Genomic DNA, 15,506 nt, shown 5'->3' with positions numbered 1-15,506 from the left:
TACTCTTTCCCATTTCTGAGCAGACACCCCAAGGACTAAACAAAGCAAAGACATGACTACAAGGAGTCCTGTCCAGGTCAAGAAAGAAGTCAAGCGATTTGGATGCTGTTTGTAACAAAATTTTTGCCTACAGAGCTACCAAAATTTTTCAGTAACTAAGACTATATACAAAGTTACATGTAATTTAATTTATTAATCTGAGAAGACTGCCCAGTAATTAATTCAATAGACATGGATAGCTCACAACATGGGTCACAAAAAGCAACTTCTTTGCAGTGCTTAAGTCTCAACAGGTTACACACCCAGTACATCTGCCAGGTCCCCTGGAAATTCAGTAGAGATTCATCTGGTTGTGCTTACAGTGCTGTATGAAATTTAAGTAGCAGCTCATATGCCAAAACAGTTGGACAGCCTTATGTATTTTTTTCAGCAGTGTGTATCTTTTGGATCCCACTGCATTAATATTTTAATAGTGCTATCAGAATCTTATGGTAAATTATCACCACGTGCAGAAGGAATTCTCACATAAATCCCATGATGGAAAAGACACAACACCCACAACATGCTACCTTGTTTCTTTGACCTTAAGCACTGATTTCCAAAATCTAAATACATCCAATTCTTTGGAACAGAGAGCTTACATTAAAAATCAAGAGTTTGGGGTGGGGTTTTTTTCATTGTTGTTGGTTGGTTGGTTTGGGGGTTTTTGGAGGATGGGGGTGGTGTTTGTTTTGTGTTGGCTTTTTTTTGTTGTTGTTCGGGGGTTTTTTTTATAAAAGCTGAATTTTCCAAACCACATTGTATCTAATGACTATCACTGAATATTAAAAAAAAAAAGTAGCTGCTACTCATGCCTCAAAGTATCATCATAAAACTTCCTCGACAGGTGATGGACTTCACAATTACAGACACACACATATGCCTATAAATTCAGAAATATAAGCAGACTCAGCTGTATCTGGACAAGTCTGCAAGGTCAGCATGCGCCGCAGGAAGTGGAAGAATCTGTACAATGGTTCACCCTCTAGGGTTTTACTGGGGAGTGAAAGCTTTAGATTACTGTTATAACTACAAAGTTACCCATAAATCAGATAGCAGAAGAATAATCAGAACTGTACTGAAATCTACCTGTCGATACCAAGTAGAACACTATTTCTTAGGTATTGTATTGATTTTCAGAACTTTATACTAAAAAAGTGAGCATTCACACTACCTCCTTAATTAAGAACAGGCACAGCAGTTATAAAAAGGTAAAAAAGAATTGAATGTTCACCCCCTCTCTTCAAGACAGGTCTCACTTGAGAACAAAAACGTATTTTAGAAGTATCTCTCAAAACCTAATCTTTTTCTCTTGGGTCTGTCAGAGAAATAAGGATAATAACCCTTGTCAAAAATCCTAGCTGCTAAAAAGACATTTTAAAGATACCTTCTCCTCTGAAACTTGAGGAGTTTGGAAATAAGAATATCATTAAGCAATATATGTCATGTCAGCAACAGTCTACAAAATACCAGTATCAGTAAGGCAGTTCACAGGAACATTGATCCCCCTTTTCAGTTTTAATTGACAATACTCTTCATGTCTGAAACCTGCCTACTAGTTTTCTCACACAGTTCAAGTGTGGTAGAAGATAATCTTGAAATTTGTTACTTTTAGATTAGTATCAGCTTTCCTACATGTAAAAATAGTACCCTGTAACACAGCTAAAGGAAAACAGGATTTAAACATTCAGTTAAAGCAAGTACTAAGGTTAAAGATAACCATTATATATTCATGAAAGCATTCAGCAAACATCATGCAGATGTATGGCAAAAGAATCAACATTCTCTAACTACAGCTGCATTAATGATTTCTGTTATTTACCGAGACAGAAATTTTAGGTATCCTTTTATGTGGGCCAAATAAAATTAAACTGAAAAAAGCGTGTTCATGTGCGCACATGTCTGTGTGTAATGGATGCAAGAGTAATGACAAATGTCTCAATAGAGAGCAACAAAGTTGTCAAAAAAAAAAACCAAACAAAAAAACAAAAGGGAAAAAGAAGTCCTCACAGAACTTTTGAGCCTGCAGTTGCATATCTTATTTACCTCGGCAAACCCCTCCCACACACACGATGACCCAACTTCATTCATCACATAAATAATTGTACTACCCAGTATTGAATTTACTCACATAATACAGGAGGAAGATATTTTAATGAAAATGTCCTATAAAGATACTAACCTACCCTGTGCAGAGAAAATTATTCATTCAGCAGTGAAGTGAAAAGTCTAAATTAACTTTTAAATTTGAAGTGGGCTGACAACAACTAATCCTCAGAAGCCAGAAGCAGTTATATGTCACTTCAAAACCACATGCCAGGAGTATCTACCTCTGCATATTCTTGGCATCTGTCTCAAAACACGGGCCTTTCCTTTCATCACATACAGAGTGAAGAGACTTAAAATTCCTAGCAAGCATCATGCATCTCATCTACTTAGAAAAATCTCCAGATATAACTACCAAGTATTGTAACTACCTACCTTCTCAATCAATGGTTTTACTTGTGTGGTAGAAATATAGAGAATATTTTTTCCCTTTTGGTGATAAAAGACAGACTCTGAAGAAAAAAGTTTCAGATTTACACTTCTGCACATGAAGACTTCACTATTCTCATCAGGAAAACAACCAACTTCTGCAGCAAAGACTGTACAGCAACTACCTGTCAATCTTTTCTAAATAAAGTGTAAAAAGTAACAATTCAAAGGGTACTCAAAATAAAAATGCTATCTTTTCTTCTGCTCAGACATGAACAGCCACCAAAGAGTTGTATTATTATGTAGGTATTTCAGATATTCTATTGATTTGAAACAAAGACATTTTTACAGAGATGTCCTCGGTATACAAAAACCCCTACCACTTCTACCTGTACAGCAAATGCTGCTTGTATTTATCAGTTCTTTTCTTTTTAAATTTAGAATCATTTAATTCTTATTAACAGAGAACCACTTCTAAGATCTTATATGATTATTTTACATTTTGAAATCAGTTTGCCAAGACTGATTAAATCAAATGTATCTTGTTTGCATGAGGTTTACATTTGACTATTGTAGTTATTCTAGGTGACACACAGAAATTAACCTTCCCAAACCAAAGAGGGCAATCTTGAAACTGTTATTTTTGGTCATAGTTGTTTTCTATATTCTAGAGGGGAACACAAAGAGGTTTGTGTATTACCTTTTAGCATCCCTTGCAAAATTCTAGCCGTTACAAGACACTGCCTCAAGCTGCTTCTTCCCTCTGTTAATTTAACATTGCATACACTTAAGAAAAACTTCTCACAAAAATGTTATGCATTGATAGTGAAAAGAGCTAAGTTAGGAATATCACTCTTACAAAATACCTGGTATTTATGAGCAGTTGATAGCCCAATTTCTAATGAAGTAAACTCAGCAGAGGTCAGAATAGCAACATGGTTACTGAGCTGATAGTATGTTAGTCTAGGTAAACTTCTGGACCACATCTATAAATACTTAAGTACTGCTTGAGAGAAAGCACAGCAATATCGCATCTTGTAATGGTACCAAAAAAGTAAGGAGCCTTCTAATTGTCTTTCAGAATCCTCTTTGTAGTTGCATGTAGTGAGAAGTACCTGAGGTTCACAGCTTTTAAAACTTTTAGGTTTAATATTATTTTCTCCTCTTTTAATACCAGATCTGTGCAGAGGGAAATTAAAACCCAAACCCAACCAACAAAAAAATCCAACACAAACAAAACCCTTGTGCACTCATCCTGGACATTGAAAGGGCTGATGTCAGCTATTGAGACTTACAGGAACTGACAGAAAAATCCTCCAAGCAGCTTTTGGGGAACAGCTGTATTTCATCTATGAATTCAGAGATTCTTTTATTTCCATAGCTTAAGACAAACTGAGCTACAATCTAATTTTGCTATGTTCCAGATTATTCTATTAAAAACCCAACCCTTTTAAAACAATTATTTCAGATTAGAATATCTTGGGTTAGCATCTTCAAAAAGTGCAAATTTGCAGATAAGTTCTCAGTAAAATTTAATTATAAGCTATATGTAAAGGAGAAAAAAAAAAATCTGTGCCCAATTCTTATCAATAGCATTACTTTATAGACAGTCATATGGATGCGAAATTACTTACCTACACGTAGCAGGGTCATTCAACCCCTAGGAAAAGATTAATTTCCCTGGTGTACAATTCAGCGTCATATCCTAGTTGGCAACAGTGACTTCCTTAGTGTGTGACTGTTACCAATTACTAGAGCACTTCACACAGGAGGTCTCAAACCTTACAACAGAACAAGCATGAATATGAACTTACAGCCTTCACTCCAGAGCAGCTGCTACCAAGCCAAACATAATGCCTCTTGCATGCCATGTGCAAACCTGTGCATTCTTCTGGGAATAGCAGTCCTAGCTGCCCTGGCCAAATAAGATGCACTTATCTTCGAAGTCTGAAGGAAGATGTCACTACAAAGCTGTATATTAAACTGTAATTGAGAAACACTCTGGGATAGAAACCAGATCCAATAGCCATGGATCATTTCCGAGAGAACGTCCTGAAGTCAGAGATTAATCTTTAAACTATTAATTCATACTCAGTTGAAATTATGTTGGGAAAGCTCCTGATGAGAAGGAAATGGAAATAAAAGTCTTCTCTAACGGGTGGTTTTATGCCAAAAGATTGTACCAAATGATCTCAAGAGGAGATTTGCTAACTTGAGGCAATTTTTGATGTTTTATGCATTGCCAGCCACTTCCAAATGCAGAAAGCATCTCAGAATGTCTGCTTTGAGATAATTAGGATATGAGCCAACACACCAGGGAAGCAGTTATGAGAAGAATTCAATTTTCCTCTAATCCAGCACAGAATCTCTATCAGGTTTCTTCCAGCATTCTGAGGAAAGAAGAAGGACTTGTTTGACATGAATTGTGCTTAACAGATGGTTAAACACAGTATATATTGCTTTCTAATACGAACGCTAGATGAAACTTCCCTCTCTAGCTCTTGAGGTCAAGCACAGTTTGCAGGCTGTTAATGGGTATGAAGTGGCATAAGAACTTAAGATTTGTATACAAAGTTATGAGCCTAACAAAAATTCTAACTACTAGGTCAGCAGAAGCTACTCTGGTGAACTTTCTCTCTGAAAATTGTACGCAGCAAAGAAGAATTTATCCAACTCCCATTTCAGTAAGGTATCAAAGTAATTTTCTTTGAAACAGCGAGTGTCAATAAGTGATTACAGCTGCTGTTACAGGCCCCCATTGATTCATTTAATCATCAAAAATGGATTCATTTCAGACTATCATGACTCCAGGTTGTAAATGTAACTTAAGAGAAACCTTATCTTTCATCTTGGTAGGAAGAGATGATTCCTTTGCTTATTCATTTATGAATAAAGATATGTATTATTTTTAATGTTCACAGTGTATAGGCAAAAAGGGGTTTTTGGCAAACATTCCCTCCTTAGTTTCTATGGATAGAATGGGTGACCTACCCTTACCAGAAGGCCAGTGACCAACTGACAATATTTTGGCTGAACAGAATGAACCAAAACAAACCACAAATGTGCAAGTAAACAATGGAAGGTGCTCTTCTCTGAGAGTTCAAAGAAAAGATTATTCATATGCTGACTTATTTTCCTGGTTAGTTTTATCCCCCCATTCCTGCCCTGATCCCATGGTAGGAGACAAGAATTGTTGAGTAACAGAAGAGGAACAGACCCAAGGACATTCAAGAGGATGAATATACACAATTCAGAAACAAATTGGTGGTCACACACTACTGCTAATGCAGTTCAATGTAAGCAGCAGCATTAGAATTATTGGCATAGATTAATTACCATAGTGAAATAAATAGCATACAAAGGAACAAATGAGTGATTGAATTATCGAATTGATCCTCTTTTCCCATTTGAAGGGGGGGGAAGGGGGGAGGGAAGTCACAGCCAGCGGTTATAAATTAAACCGATTTCTTTTTGTGTTGGCCAATCATCTGGTATTAGAGTGTCACCCAGTAGCAGGCCATGACTTGCATCATAAGCAACTGTCCCCTAAAAACTGAAAAGGAATCTGGCACATTGAATTTTGTCATCAGGAATGCCAAAGATTGCCACACCTAAAACTAGATATAATTGATTACAAATTTCTAACAATACTGAATTTATAAGCATTTGTCTGCTTGGACAGTCTAGGAATACTTAAATGCATGTGGTGACAATCTCAAAATATTTGGAGCTATCATGCTACCCAAGCAAACTAGCACATTTTTATTATGTTTAAAAAGTGCTTTCCCTTGTTCTATCAGATCTGTTCAACTGGCTGGCGCCACAGGGGCTACATTTTCAGGAGGGAAATACCAGCTTGTAAAATCTTTCATGCTTGTTATGGACTCCCACATTAGAAAACTATGGCTCAAAAAGTATAAAGGTAATTAACTAACAAATCAATTAACACAACGCTACACTACAAACATTATAGAGAACAATTTCTCACCTGTAAATCTATTCCCTTGCCATGACTCCCTCCTCCAGTTTAAAGGAGGGGGGGGGGGGGGGGGGGGGGCGGGGAGCAGCTGAAACTTGTAACTGATCTAGAAAAGTGTGAGGGAGACAGGAAGAAACAAAAGGAGAGGTAAGTCAGGAAAGACCTGGCTAGCCACATTTTGTTATAGGCAAACTGTCTCAGCTGCTCAAGAGGCTTCCCAAGCAATATTCACATTGCACTCATGCATACTCATGACCCCCCACAAATGCCACAGAGATTTGCTTTTGTTCAGATCCTCCTTTCCTGTCTCTCAACTTTTAAAAGACTTCAAAGAAGATCAAAAAGCTTGAAAGAGGCATAGTAGTTTAGTCTATAGAAGTGAAGATAGATGGAAGACTTGGTCTCATTCTTCAAACACAAAGGAAGTTGATATGAGAACGGGACTAAACTGTTCACCAGGTCTACTGCAGACAGGAAAAAGCAAGGAAGATTTGTTAGACATTTGGAAAACTTTCAAGTAAAGAGTAATAGACTGAACAGACTGCCTATGGAAGTTGTGGAATATCCATCACTGGAAAGTTTTAAAAACCGGTTAGTCAAACATCTGTCATAAGTGATTAAGGTATAATAGATTAGAATGAACTTGAGATCTTTTGGCCTCTTCTGCTAAGGTCTTTTCATTATACCCAGCATTAGAAACGCATTATTTCCCTCTTTTATATCCCTAAGTTACATTTGATTTTTAAAAACATGTAGTAAACCCTACCTTTCTAATTGTGATATTTCCACATATTCAAGTGTGATTATTTCGGAGAACGAAACACATAAAAAATTTGCTAACTGTGAAAACAGGATAAAGAAACCCACCTGTGAAGTAAAACCCCAATACATTAATTCTAAACTCACTCTGAAGAAATTGACCTCTAACATCATTACACAGACAGTACTACATTTTCATGTTCTCCAAAAGAAAAGAAGATTTGTGAAAACTAACTGGTGACTTACTGATCTGCAATCACCAAGCCTAGTCAGTAAACAATTTTACAGGATTTTTTTTTTAAAGCAAAGTGCTTTTTCCCAATCACAGAAAAAAAAAAGACAAAAAAATCAAAACAATGAAAGCAGAAGGCTGCTTTGGGAAGTATTCAAACCTTTTTGAAACCATATTAAATTATGAGTAGGGATGGCTTCTGACACACCAGGGAAAAAAGAAGCTATCAGAGACTTCCCCCCACCCCGCTTAATACTAAGTTAACCATGAAAACTATGTTGTTCCTTACTGTGTAATACTAATGTAACCATGGAAATGAAAACTAAACAGATTTCCCCCTCACCCCCAGTACAACAAGAAATCTAACAAGGGAAGTGTTTCTTGGTGATGGTAATGAGAACCATACAGGTAACTAGAAAGAGAATAAACGGGGGTTTCTGCGGCTCTCTGCTGGACTGACAACATGTAATTCATACCGTTACAAGAAACGCTATTTACTTTGCTCACGTCTGATGTTCCTAGGAGCTGCTCTCTATGCTGACCCCTCAGTTTTATCTGTGTTGTCTTGTATTTGACACTCTTTAGGGTTTAGGAAACACTCCCTTAGAAGAGACATGCATGAATGAATGAATTCACAGGGCAGCTGTGACATTCAGCTATCAAATTAATATCAGAGAAGTTCAAAAACATTACGGTGGATACCAGATTTGTCTTCCTGCACACCTGATCAAGCCTTCTTACAACAACTACTTTGCATTATTTTTATTATATAGATATTTCCGCAGTATGCTTACAGGGACTTGTAAAGTAGGTGGGATATGTAGGCATCTGAGACCTGTTTTTCTTTTCCCTCTTGGTCTAAGCAGGTCTTGGATAATAGATATCTCCTGTTTTGCATCTCAAGACATTTTTTTCCTTGCCAATTCAACACCCACCCTTCATTCTGATGCCACTATTTGGGTTCTTGTCCTCCAGAATGTACAAACTACTCTGCTGCTTCTCAGGGCTTTTTCAGAAATGAGCAGAGTAACATGACACCCATAACGTGATTTCTTCTACTTTGGGGCAGGGGGAAGGGGAGCAGACTGAGAAATTGGTACTTTTCTAATTTGATTCTACTGCTAATTAGTAAAATTGCTGTTCTGTGAAAATTTACAAGTGGTTTGTTGATTCAGAAAGAACATGCACAAATCATTACAGCTGATTATTACCTTGTTATCTCTTACTATCTTGTAATATAATTAGCATAGTTCTATAGTATAAAATGTGCTGTATAATAAAAGTACAGAAATGTTTTGAGGCACTTTTAGAATATTTCCAGAAACTGTTTTTAAAGGTTCATGCCAGCTGAAATAAGTGTACTGTATCTCAATATATTTACAGACTAATATAAACCCAAAGTTTTTTACTTTCTACTTTAGTCCTAATGTAAGAAACATCAACACACACCCTTAACTCCCAAAGTCACAAACAACCAGGTCTCCATGATTAAGAGATAATTTGGAACACTGATCAATTTATTGTGACTATGTGTCACTTTAATTAGGAATTCAGCATATAGCACGAGAATTCAGTAATAAACATTAAAGTTAAATATATATTTTTCAACATTCTTTACGTTAGGACTCCATTCTTCAAAAATGTGATTCTACCAAGAATATTAAGCACGCAACATTACAAAGAACCAAAACGCTTTGCATAACGGAGCATTATTCACATGACAGTTTACACCTCTCTTTTAAGGAAAACATTAATACTATGAAACTTCCAGGTCAGTACAAAGTCAAAGACTCTAGTAAACTAGAATCCTTTGAGTAATTGTTAGAAATAATTTTAAGAAAACTCCATTAATTGATTTAAAGGTTTTTGCAAAGCATAAGAAGCCCTAGGGGGGTTGCTTGCTTCCCTCCCATCATGGTATTCAGTTAACCTCATTGCTAGTTTTCTTGGATAACATAGAATTGAAATAACAATAATGTATTAAACAGACTTTAGTCAAACATATTTAGGAGAAAAAACATCAGAGAACATCTCTTAAATCAAAAGGATGAAGAAACGTCCATGGGCTGTTTGGCACTCCTTCAATAAAGACGCCCTATGTTAGCTTGCCATTACAAATCTAATCTACTATGAATTTAACCATCATGTCAAAGCAACTTCATCATACCTTTCTGCACTAAACTTATTTTTCAGACTGCTTTCCCCACTCATATATGCTTCATCATCAGAAGCATCAAGCCTTCAAGGCTCTAGGCAACTCAAGAGTCCTATTATTTCCAATCTCATGGACTATTTTCAGGTTTTTAAAATGTCCTTCTTTAGCAAATATCCTTTTTCATTTCATACCATTCTCTCCAGACTGTCCACTACTTTCAGTCTGGGGAATGAGTTGTTTCCTTCTCTATTTACATTTAAAGCTGTGAAAGAAACAAATACATCTATAGCAATATATGGAAAATATGCATAAGCTTCATATTTACAACTGGCAAAAGACATACCAGAGCCCAAATTTGCTAAAGATAGTTTTAAGAGTCATTATAACCTAAGTCACTCTGCCTTCAACATCTTGCACCATCAGGAGGCAATGCTGCTAAAACATCAAAGCAACTCACCCATATATTGCTTAAAATTCTTTTAAGTCAAAATTAACATAACAAGACCATTTGTGACAGTGTGTGTGGAATGTATTATAATGAAGTCACCTTGACAAGCAAAGATCCTTGAGGCTAGCTTTAAAAAAAAACCAAACCAACACCACTTTACCCACTATTTGATAAGATTTGTCAAAGTTTTATCAGTTACTCATTTCTAAAGCCTTATCCTTTTTAATAACATCCTGTATTAAAAATTCAGTTTTAGGACTTTTGGGTTTATTTTACAAACTTGGGGTTACTCTCTAACAGGTCTGCCACATGTATTATTATCTAAACATAAGCAGAGAAAAATATACTACGTGAACAGTAAGGCGTACAAAAATAGGATGCTATATTTAATCACTATGGCTTCACCTTACTACAGATTTCACAGAATGGCTGGGATTGGAAGGGACCTCTGGAGATCATCTCGTCCAACCCCCTGCTAAGGCAGGTTCACCTACAGCAGGTTGCACAGAGCTACATTTGAATGTCTCCAAGAGGAGACTCCACCACCTCTCTGGACAGCCTATCTCAGTGCTCTGTCACCCCCAAAGTAAAGACCATCTTCCTCATATTCAGGGGGAACCTCCTGTGTTGCAGTTTGCACCTGTTGCCTCTTGCCCTGTGGCTGGGCACCACTGAAAGGAGCCTAGCCCCATTCTCTTGACATTCGCCCTGAAGTTACATGTGTGCATTGCTAAGATCCCCTCTCAGTCTTCTCCAAGCTAAACATGCCCAGCTCTCTCAGCTTGTCCTCATAAGGGAGATGCCCCAGTCCCCTCATCATCTTTGTAGCCCTCCGTTGGACCCTCTCCAGTAGTTCCCTGTCTCTCTCAAACTGGGGAGCCCAGAGCTGGACACAGCACTCCAGATGCGGCCTCGCCAAGGCAGAGCAGAGGGGGAGGATAAGCTCCCTCAACCTGCTGGCCACACTCCTCCTAATGCACCCCAGCATGGTACCACTGGCCTTCTTGGACACCAGGGCACACTGCTGGCTCATGGGCAACTTGCTGTCCACCAGGGCCTCCCAGGTCCTTCTCCGCAGAGCTGCCTTCCAGCAGGTCAACCCCAGCCTGTACTGGTGCAGGGGGTTGTTCCTCCCCAGGTGCAGGACCCTACACTTGCCTCTGTTGAACTTCATGAGGCTCCCCTTCCATCCAGCTCTCTGGCCTGTCCAGGTCTCGCTGAATGGTAGTAGCACAGCCACTTCTAGTTTTGTATCATCATCAAACTTGCTGAGGGTGCACTCAGTCCCCTCATCCAGGTCATTGATGAACAAGTTGAACAGGACTGGACCCAGCACTGACCCCTGGGAACACCGGTAGCTACAGGCCTCCAGCCAGACTCTGTGCTGCTGATCACAACCTCTGAGCTCTGCCATTCAGCCCGTTCTCAATCCACCTCACTGTCCGCTCCTCTAACCCACACCTCCTGAGCTTACCTATGAGGATGTTATGGCAGACAGTGCCAAAAGCCTTGCTGAGGTCAAGGTAGACAACATCCACCACTCTCCTCTTGTCTACCCATGTAGACTTTAATTTCACATAAGCACCCTGAACCACAAGAGTATTTGTGAAAAGCAAAGACTATATTAAAAAAAGTTACAGTATCAGAGTTAAAGAAACAGAAAGAGCAAGAAATGCAAGGATTAATTATTTTGCAGTAGTATTTTCTTCATTTTACTGGCTGGTTAGTTCAATGTATATAGTACTTTGGTAATATTGCTATATGCTGGTTAGCTGTGGACTTACAACCTAACAAGCAACAAATCATGAGCTCATCCCTGTTATCCAATCCATGTATCTCTGTACAAAATATGTGTTGTACTTTAAATCTTGCAAGTACGTCTACTGAGGATGCACCAAATATTTATACTGTTTTCCACTCACTGAAACCAGTGGAAATGCATAATGAATATTTATACCATTTTCCAAAACAGAGAAAGGAGCTGCTTGTCAATTAGTGAAAGCCATTCCTACGCAAAGCTCAGTTTATACTCCATGCCTGTACTTTCCAGACTATTACAGCCTTTTCTTCTACAGCCCACCACTATCCCACTTCCAAACTGCCACTTCAGTCGATGGCCTGAATTAAGGAACACAAGTAATTTCAGAAAAAACACTTCACGTGCTTGCTTCCTCCCCACAAAGTGCTGTATCTGTACTTGCAATGCCACCCTACAGCCCCAGCACATATTAAGCCCCGCGATTAAACCCCTTCTCTAAATTAAACCACTAACACAACGCCGTCTCCTCTAATTCGAGGCCCTCATCCTGCCCCTCCGCTACAGGGGAATTCCCCTCAGAAGGACAGTAGCGGCCTCCCTACGACCGTCGCCACAGCAGCGCATAGCTCAGGGCAGCCCCGCTCCTACCCTTCCCTCACTGCACCGGCAGCTCAAGCAAACAGGGCCCCGCCGAGCTCTCGCCTTCTCGGCACAGAAAGCCCGGCCCGCGGCGGAGGCCCAGGGCAGCCCCTCAGAGGCAAAAGGCGGCCGAACTAAGCCACCCACGGGCGCGCTAAGAGCACGTTGAGGAAACAGAGCCACCCCCACGCCATGGTGGAGCTCGGCCGAGCTCCCACGGGGCCCGCCGACAGGCACTCACATGAACCGAGCCGCCGCCACACACCTTCATCCGCTGAGGTAACAAGGCCCCTCTGCCCCGGGCTGCCCAAGCAAGCGCCAGAGGTTTGTAAGAAGGCGCCTGGGAAAGCCTCGCTACCCCCGGCCAGCGTGGTTTTTACAGCTAAGGCGCTCAAAACGTCGTTCTCAGCGTGCTGACAAAGTACATACACGCATGGAGGGGTGTTAAATGCTTTGTTCCTAAAAAGTCCCCCCGAAAAGAAAGCTCAGGCACTGCGCTGGCCGCCTCTATGCCTGGGTTCTTCCGGCGGCCGGGAGTGACGCTGCGGAGCGGCGGGGGCAGCCGAGGGCGCTTCCGCGGTGTTCGGGGGCGGGGCGCGCAGCGGGGACGGCGGTTCTCTTTCACGGAGGTACACCCCGGCCCCGACACCAGCCCTAGCTCTCCCCTTGCCCCGTTGGGCTAAGCTTAGGCCGCTAGCCGCCGCCGAGGGCAGTCCCTGCCCATGGCTGTTGGGTAACGGAGGGGCTGAGGGAGCTGGCGGGCGCGGTGGGAGTGAGGCGGGGGCGCAGGGCGAGCGTCCCCCGCAGCGTCGTGAGGTGTGCGGGGCCGGCTGGGCGGGCGGTGCGGGTTCGCGCCTTTGTGGGCTGCGGGCGCTGGCCTGGGCTAGTACCTCAGGGCTGGGGAGCCTCTGGTGGTCCCGTTATAGGGCCTTCGAGGTTACCGGGGTGCCCGGGGTTACCAGCGTTTCTAGCAGCCGTTTAGCAATCTGGTTAAAAGCGATTTCTCTTTTATTAGATTTAATTCCTGAACAGCCGTGTGTACCGTATAAATCGAATGGTAACAACCCCCGTCTTTACGTATATAGGGACACTGATGTAGCAGGACAGGCAGACGGGCTGTAACCAAAAGACATTGATAAACAGGTCCAAGAAATAACAGGTTTATAAAATAGATGTGACTAAAAGTCGATCCTGATGTATCAAAATGAGGTTATATGTTTTCATCATGCCATCCAGGTGTTATTATTTTTTCCCAAGAGCTGAGTGTTCTAGCTGTAGGCATGAAACTTAAGATGTCCATACGTCTCACTCTTATGCTTGGCTTTCAAAGCAGCAACATCTTAATCTATGTAGTGACATTGCAAATGTGCAAGATAATGCCAGTAACTCTTCTTGTGCAAATACGTGCATAGAATACAGAGTCTTTCATGTATGTATGACAAAATTCTCCAAGTACTACTGAGATAAAGCATTTTTTAGTCTTTGCTGACAGCTTATGTTTCACTTGAGTGAAGCGATGCTTTAATTATCCCTACAAGAGGAGGAAAAGGAATTACTATGTAGCATTGTCATGAAACAGCTCTTCAAATATTTCCTAGTTACCTATGCCAAAACCACCGTGATACCTGTCTGGTTTTGTCCTCCTTTTGTGTATTCATTGAAGACAAAATAATGATATTGGAGCCTTGTCAAAATCTGGTTTGCATTTTCCATATGTCTTGAGTAACGGTATTATAATGAAAATTTTGGCATGCTGTTTTATATATTGCTGAATTGGTGTAGCTAGAATCTGAAGGGAAGTGTTTCTTCGCTGCACTAAATTTATTAGTTTGGACAGAATAACAATGTTAAATTGTTTTTGTAAGTGTGCTTAACGTGTGTGTAGACTGTAATTATCTGCCCATGACTCCATAGTTTATTTATAGGTAGAATACTTCTTAATTCAATGAATGTTAAAAAATTTTGTAAGAGAGGACATTTTGATGTTATTCCACAGGGGAAAACATTTGGTTAAACACAATACTGCTTGCATTTATATTTTTAAGCAATCATATGGTGTTTGTAGTAGAAGTTTATACTTCGGATGAAAAAAAGGTTTGCAAGGTGAACTACACTTAATCCACAGTCCCCCTATGTGCTGCAAAAATTAGGCTGATGAGTTTGTATTTTTCATTATTATTATGAAGTTAGCATGTCCCAGCTTGTTATTGTGATTGTCCTAACAAACTCTTACTTATTTTCTGTGCTCCCTTCCATAGAAATCTGTATTTGACTTTTCTTCAATATCTGTTACACATTTTAATGTTAACTTTTTCAGTAGCTGAGTGATGGTGGACAGTGGAAGTCAAATTGCAGTTGTGTTTTTTTGTGACACTAGTTAAAAATTAATCTTTAATTTCAGTTACTTTATCAAAATAATAATTTATATAGTTGCAACAGGAATACTTTAAGATTTAAGAGGAGAGGAAAAGATTTTGTGAAAGAATTTCTTCTTATGAATGACCTACTTTGTTGAAAATACTATGATTTAATGAAAAACATTGTAAGCATAGGATTTTCAGGCCACTGCTCTCCTGAAATTTTTCTCAGTTGCTTTAAAAATAATTCAGTAGCAGTACTGATTATAATTAGGTTTTAATTCTGGAAAGCTGCCTTCATTAGGCAAGGGACATTTACACTGGGGTACTTGGGGAAGCATTTAAATAACTAGCCGTTTCAAATTACCAACAGGTTTTAGCACATGGCTAGTTGTCTTTATTTCTGCATATGTATGCTTTAGAAACCACAGATATATTTCACGAGATTGATTCATTCAGGTGATTCTGTTTGTAAGTACAATATTTGCTTCTGAGAGTCAAATTTATGTATTTCGCTATTTGTATTTTAAGGGCAAAGTTCTTAGTGTCCATTGACTTAATTGCCTTAGCACTGCTGTAGTTAAAAAGTTATGTGATGGCTAGAAAATGCTAGATTCTGAAGAAAAAAAATACTTGTTCTCTGAGAGCAGTAACTATTCAGAGG

The 15,506-nt window shown here is 39.7% G+C and overlaps 2 protein-coding genes across 5 annotated transcripts in view; one reads left to right on the top strand and one right to left on the bottom strand.

The window, feature by feature from the left end:
* AIMP1 (aminoacyl tRNA synthetase complex interacting multifunctional protein 1) overlaps window positions 1-12,890 on the bottom strand; it is a 39,332-nt gene extending 26,442 nt beyond the window's left edge. The window contains exon 1 of one of the 3 annotated variants that reach the window (XM_056327969.1): window positions 12,751-12,890. Coding sequence is in view for 1 of the 3 variants with exons in the window: in XM_056327963.1 (XP_056183938.1) it covers window positions 12,727-12,728 (2 nt within the window). In the remaining 2 variants the exon portion in view is untranslated. Of the gene's footprint in view, window positions 1-12,494; window positions 12,514-12,726 lie in introns of those variants that run through there. The other 2 variants (XM_056327963.1, XM_056327978.1) reach the window with 2 other exon arrangements.
* Window positions 12,891-13,009: 119 nt separating this feature from the next.
* TBCK (TBC1 domain containing kinase) overlaps window positions 13,010-15,506 on the top strand; it is a 118,024-nt gene continuing 115,527 nt past the window's right edge. Inside the window, exon 1 of one of the 2 annotated variants that reach the window (XM_056327846.1) lies at window positions 13,010-13,114. The gene's annotated coding sequence lies outside the window, so the exon portion shown is untranslated. Of the gene's footprint in view, window positions 13,115-13,147; window positions 13,219-15,506 lie in introns of those variants that run through there. The other variant, XM_056327849.1, reaches the window with a different exon arrangement.

Source organism: Falco biarmicus, chromosome 1, assembly GCF_023638135.1.
Source record: "Falco biarmicus isolate bFalBia1 chromosome 1, bFalBia1.pri, whole genome shotgun sequence".
NCBI classification, from domain to species: domain Eukaryota; kingdom Metazoa; phylum Chordata; class Aves; order Falconiformes; family Falconidae; genus Falco; species Falco biarmicus.
The sequence above is the reverse complement of the archived record's forward strand: the minus strand, read 5'-3'. Positions and strand labels throughout refer to the sequence as shown.